Source organism: Diaphorina citri, unplaced genomic scaffold (assembly GCF_000475195.1).
Source record: "Diaphorina citri unplaced genomic scaffold, Diaci psyllid genome assembly version 1.1 scaffold821, whole genome shotgun sequence".
Lineage (NCBI taxonomy): Eukaryota > Metazoa > Arthropoda > Insecta > Hemiptera > Psyllidae > Diaphorina > Diaphorina citri.
The window spans coordinates 185,216-191,815 of record NW_007378253.1 but is presented as its reverse complement, the minus strand read 5'-3'; the positions used below and the strand labels follow the sequence as shown (position 1 = coordinate 191,815).

General features: G+C 40.8%; 1 protein-coding gene across 2 annotated transcripts in view; it reads right to left on the bottom strand.

The window, feature by feature from the left end:
* Positions 1-491: 491 nt before the first annotated feature.
* LOC103512318 overlaps positions 492-6,600 on the bottom strand; it is an 18,582-nt gene continuing 12,473 nt past the window's right edge. For both annotated transcript variants that reach the window (XM_008477077.3, XM_026825817.1), the window contains 5 exons: positions 2,831-2,990; positions 2,145-2,309; positions 1,579-1,803; positions 1,044-1,176; positions 492-565 (listed from right to left, as the gene is read on the bottom strand). In XM_008477077.3, the coding sequence (XP_008475299.1) occupies positions 508-565; positions 1,044-1,176; positions 1,579-1,803; positions 2,145-2,309; positions 2,831-2,990 (741 nt within the window). In that variant the 3' untranslated portion in view covers positions 492-507. The remainder of the gene's footprint in view (positions 566-1,043; positions 1,177-1,578; positions 1,804-2,144; positions 2,310-2,830; positions 2,991-6,600) is intronic.

The following is a 6,600-nucleotide window of genomic DNA, read 5'->3' as shown; positions in this document are numbered from 1 at the left end:
AAAACCTCGCCCAAAAACCCCCCCCCCCCTATCCGGATAATTCTCATTATAATCTTCATGCACGAGTTTCCATTTTTTCAGCCTTAGTGGGATAAGGGAAAAAAATGTTTTTTTTTTAAAAAAAAAAAAAAAAAAAACATATACATAATGATAATAAATATGTTGTTGTTTGCAAATGTCGGGTTATTTGACTACTAGGTGATTTTACCTCTGGCTTCCCAATATTTACCTACAATGTCATTGCTGTTTTCCAAGGCAGGACAGGGGGTAGCACGCCTGCCTTGTAAGCACTAGGTCACGTGTTAGATTCCCGCCCAGGGTGAACTTTATTCTAAGTTCGTTCTCGGAAAAACTGGCTTTCTCCTATCCTGTCCTCATTCCCTAAGGCTAAGGCCTTATCGTCCCGAAATTGAAGAGAGAAGGAAGACAGGGTAGGAGAAAGCCAGCTGTTCCGAGAACGAACATTATGCGTCAGTTATTAGTAAAATATTGATTAGATGTGAAAACTTACAGAGCATGGGACGGGCTTGTGTTGTATAAATTCACCATTGTCCTATCGGTCAGTCTAAAACAGAATAAATCACATAAGGTTTTGGACTCCTGCACTTTCCGAACCAGAGTGAGTGAGTTAAAGGAATTTTTAATTGTGTTAAGCATATTTAAATGTTTGCCACAAATAATGTTCCCCAATTAATATAATACACTTAGATAAAGTTCATGAGTTGACTTGGACTCGAACCACCAAACCTCCAGATACAGTCCAACGCGTTAACTACTGAGGTTGGTAGAGTGAGTTAAAAAAAGAACTACTCTTTCAGTGGACAATCAGTCACTGTTTTTAAATCTTCATACTTAAAGGGAGTTGAAGAGAGCAGGGAGGCACGCGAATGTTAAGAGTTTAAAGCGACACCCGGTCCATACTAAGGCCAGAAACTCACTATCAGGTAGACCTGACGACAGGTCTACCTGATAGTGATAGTGGCTGGCCTAACACAAAATTGACTTTTGAAGGTTTTCGGCTCATTATTTTACACATTTCTTACCTTTGCGAGCAGTCTGCTTCGCTGATTTCAAAATCCAACATGAGATCTTCAGAAGTAATGCTGGAGCAAGGGGACAGGGTACCTCTGGATCTGGCTGGGGAGTCTTGACATTCTGGAGTACGTAGAGGTTTCTCTGTGGGTGAAAACAATTTAACTTTGCAGCAACGAACGTGGCCGAGTGAGTTATCCTTGGCCCTCAGCTTGCACGGCTGAGGTTTTGGGTCGATTCCCGGCGGGGTCAAAGTTTTCTGGAGTTCGGGGTACACTCAGCCTCGTGAAGACAATTGAGTAGCTACTTTAATTGAGTAGCGACTAGTGGCGACATTACCAGTGTAAAAAGATTATTAAAAGATAAACATTGATTGCAAAGGAAGCACTTAGTAGATGAAAATTAATAGTAAATGAACTTAGTAATACTGTGATACCCACAAAAGTTGTAAAGAAGCTCTCTGCTTTAACACAAATAAATTCACGAGCTACTAGTTTTGTTTATCCCCCTTCCCTCTCTAACTATCTATCAAGAGCTAATACTTACGGGCTTCACGCCGATGCATCGTATTAGCTGTTTGGTCTTCATCAAACACCAAGCCAGGCTGATCCGAAATCTCGTCATCAATCAGAAAATCATGCCCTCTCCCACCCTCGCCCTCTCCATCTGAGAACGACACATTGGTGGGTGTCCCTGGAGAATCTAACTCGGGAGGTGACGGCTGTGGGTCTGTCTTCACGGGACGGGGCTCTGGGAACGGTTGAGGTTGAACTGGAAATAAAAGACAATAAGATTAAAGACATCATAAAAAAAGGTGTTAAAAAAAGATGAGTCTTTCACTGCCGTTTTGATTTCGTAGCAATGCAACAACTGCTACATTAGACGCATGTGGCCTGTGTCGTAGCACGGCCATTCCGTGGTATGCCTCTCATCAGATGGGCAAGAAGAGACACAATACTTCCCATTTAAGTGCTGGGTCAACACGAGAACACCAGAAAGTAACCCGTTGAAATACGAGTATATGAAATTGAAAAACGAGTACAAATTTTTCTCGACGGTGGGGATCAAACCAGGGACCTTCTAAAGATTCTAAACCAACCTGGTCCGCTTACCTTTATTCCTGGGACTGGCCAGTCCCACCTCTGTAGATTCAGACGTGGAGGGACTATCTGGTGCATTGACATCTTCCAGTCTATCATTAGATGACATAGCTGCCAGGACGGCAAATGCTGGATCTTCTATGTTGAGAAGAATATCGCGCAGGTTTGGATTTACGTCTAGAGAGAAAAACAATCAGAATTTTATTGACGGATTGCCCAAGAATTTAGTCGCCAAAACGTCACAGGGTACAAACAAAATTATAGAATAAACTGGATTAGAAGATGGGAAAATAGAGCTGTTCTTGCGACATCAAACCCAAGTACAGCTGTTAATGAGTTGATTTTTCTTTTATTTATTTTTTAAATTTATTTTTTTAAATAGGTTAGATAAGGGAACTGTAAAAAAGGAGGTCTTATAGTCCGGAAATAGAAGATATAAGGAAGACGGGATAGAAGAAAGCCAGCAGTTCCGAGATCTGTGTATGATAAAATTCGCCGGAGGCGGGAATCGAACCCGCGACCCAGCGGTCCGCGGTTCGCATTACAAGACAGAACTTCCTTCCAAGATAAAATAGTAATTAGGCTGGCATTATGCGAGATGTCTAATCATACAATTTGAGCACACATTCACCGCCGGCGCTGTTTATACATATTTCGTAGCAATCTTATCACTGGTCTAACCTCTATTGTTTACTCACCTAAGGACTGCTCCGGACTAACATCTGCCTGCGCCATAGCATGTCCCTCTTCTTCGTCAAACACCATGGCCATAGCATCCCCCGAGCCTTCCATGTCAGCGATGTCACCCTCTCCTGACCCCGGGTAGTCATCGATGTCAGGACCCGATGCCATGTCAGACTGAAATAATATAATTTAATAATAAAGTCCAGAGGTTACCATAAAGTCCAAGACAACATGGCCCTCAAGACGGCTGGCTCCAAGGAAAAATGTCAATTATGGCTATTAAAAATTTCCGTTGGATTCCCGGTGATAACTTCGTCGCGTAAACACGTCGTTTTTTGCTCCGTGTTATTTTCAGTTTTTCTAGTGGAAAAAGTGCTTAGAATTTTGCAAATTTTTGCATAGTGGCTTATTAAAGCTCGTTTTTTGGTTCTTGCGTGCTAATCTGCAGTAAAATGCAGTAAAAAGACAATTTTTTACCGTTTTTAGTCTCATTTACCCCAAGGTTTTTCGTAGATTTTTTCCGGTTGCCATGGCAACGATTTTGTTATTCTCTCTGTAATCTTTCCGTTTCGCCTTTCCTATATTATCTTTGTTTATTGCCTTTACCTTGGTTGCCACCAACAACAGCTGTTTGTTAATTTTGTTTCCTTCCATATTTATTCGCGTTTAATATTTTTTTGACCGCCGCACCGTGTTTTTCTTTTGCATTATGAACTCTCCAATCATTATGCTGTGTTTCACCGCTCGGTGTTCTCACGTCGAGTGTTTGTGAGACAAACGTACCTTCTCCAGCCTCCAGCCAACATATTATTTGTATCCTTTACCTTACCTAACCTCATTTGAACCTTTACTCTTGCTCTTCTCCCTTGAACTTTTTGATCTCATCATGTCTTTTTCTAGCGTACTGAAACATTCTCTTCCAGCCACCTCACGTGTATCTTACGCTCCTAGATCCAACTTCAACAGGAACATGGGTCAATCTTCTGGCCCGAAGGTTGACAGTTTATACTTACCAAAGAAATGTGGTTTCTCTCTTCCGTTCGACCCGGAAATACCAATGGACAAATACCTGTGCGCCGTAGGTGATCTTGTAGGCGACGAAAAAATGGTGTTTGCGGGAAAAAACAATGATCTCGTTAAAATATATCTCACTAGTGAATCTGAAGTAACTAAACTCTATGAAAACCATCCCCAAATAGTCATTGATTCTAAACCACTTTTTGTTAATAAACTTGTTGACAATGGCCACAAAATATTCCTTTGCAATGTTGAGCCAGGTGTACCTGACTCTGCGCTCATTAACGAGCTTTCCAAACATACGAAAGTTATTTCCCCAATGAAATTTGTCAATCTTGGATCTCGTAACGAGCGGTTTAGCCACCTGATTGGTTATAGACGAACCGTTCTTGTTGAAACCATCGACGATTTACCAGCTTCTTTCAGCCTCTTTTACGACAATGCGAACTACAAGATATTTGTCGTTATCGACAAAGTCAAGTGCTTTAACTGCAATGCGGAAGGACATCTTATTAAGAATTGTCCGGTAAAAAATGCGTCCGCCCAGGAGCGCATTGAAGCCACTTTATCTGCTAACCGCGCTGCCCCACCCCCTCCAAAGAACGATGACATTATTAATACCTTCCTGCCTTCATTCAGTAGTAAAACTCCTACAACGGCCGTCACTCCACTGCCTGATGTATCAGTTGCTTCTCCGCCGCCAGTCAATACCGTGACTAGCTCCCTAATCAGCCCCAAGGAGAATCAAGTTGCAGCAGCTGATATCAACTCTCATTCTCAACCAACCCTGGCCCCCCTGACTCCTGTCAGTACCGAGGTTGTCATTGAAAACCCGGGCTCATCTAAACCCCTGAATAGCCCTCTTATTGTCCCCATGGAAACCAATCAAGATATATGCAAGAAACGCTCGCATGATCAGTCCCCCCCACCTACTAACAGCGACAAGAAACCTTGCGTGTCGACTAAAAGAGATGAGCTCCAGTGTTTGGCTCCGGTCATTGAAAAGTATGAACCCTCAATCGACGCGTCGGTCTTCATCAATCTGGTACGGGACCTTAAGAACTCCAAAAAAAAGTTGGAAATTATCAGAGATGACTATGACATGGATCCCAACGCAGTAATATCCGTGCTCTCAAAGATCGTATCTGACGATCCTACCTCTCTTGATCCTAAAATAATGAATCGTGTAAAGAATCTGCGTAAAGCCCTTGTCACTCTCGTTGGTCCTGTGGCCAATAATCCTGCCTCAACTTCTGTTAATCCTATTCCTACCGGTCCCCAAGATCCAGTCCTCACGGACTCCGATCTGGACCTACCAGATATCTAATTCCCCTTTCTACTATTCCTCCCCTTCCCCCTTTCCCCTTTTTTTATATATATTTTTTTCTTTTTTTTTTACCCCTCTATTCCCCTTTTTTTTTTTCTTGTTCCATTACACTCTCCTTTCCCGGTTGCACATTTCTCTACTAAGGTAGGTAGGTAGTAAGTGCAAAGAAAAGAAAAAAAAAAGAAAAAAAAACAAAACAAAAAAAAAACAATTACCTAAAAGTAAAAAAAGTTAAAAAATTAAAAAAAAAAAAAAAAAAAAAAAAAAAAAGATCAAAATTAAAACAAAATGAACTTTTTGGAACACGACGCGTCGCGACGGCGAGATCATGATCAATCCTATTCAACTTTAAATCCTCATCATTCAGCTCAATCCTATGAATGCACCCGACCTCCCTACAATCCTCAATCTACCTACAAGTCTCTGTTTTGCTCCTTCGTGCTCTACCTTAATTACCCACGAATATGCTACCGCTCAATCCTTTCCAAAAATCTCAAAACCTAATGAAGTATCATGCTTGTGATTATACCTATATTATGTACGTACTTACCTTATGCATCAATCTCAATGAATGCGCCCAAGTTTATATGTGCTATACTTATGTTGACTCGTTGCAACCAAGTATGCATTTTCATGTTATTCATCAACTGTACAGTCCAGTTGTTTCTACCCAAGCCCTAGTTACCTGTGGATACCTACATGCAGTATATTTTACGTCTGATCTACTTGGTTGGTCGAATCGTTGCGAATTAAAGCTTCATTATATCACTGCTTGGATAACTCTACACACTCTACAGCTAATTGCCATCCCAGCGCCCAGGAATCGTGTTACCATGCCAGTCAACAAGACATTATTCGGCGTCCTTCCCTTCATGTGGTGTGAGATGCCAGTCGTGTTCCAGGCTCTGTCGTGCTAAAAAAAAAAAAAAAAAAAAAAAAAAAAAAAAAAAAAAAAAAAAAAAAAAAAAAAAAAAAAAAAAAAAAAAAAAAAAAAAAAAAAAAAAAAAAGGCGCGGTGTTCGATAGAGAGGGAGGACATATTAGGACGGACATTTTTAGTTTCGGTGCATTCCAATCCAAGAATAACCCTTCATCCCACAGACACAGAGAACCATCGTTTGTTGATTTCCCCTTTTAAATAAATTCTCCGTGAAATCAAGAACATTCCACAACACCGATTCTGGGTAACGTTAAGGTGACCGTTCCTGTTACAACCAGTAATGTCCTGGACTGTCTTCTTTTCTACTTGACTCTTTTTACTTACTGTAACTTATTTAACTCGTCCCGCAATTTCCTTATCCTTTTTTTCCCCTCTAATATCCACTTTTATTAGCTCTTTCTATAATTTGTTTCTTTATCATTTTATATATTTCGGTATGCTCATCCACATCCACTTTTCGTGAACCTAAAAAAGGAAGACAAAAAATACCAAACAAAAAAA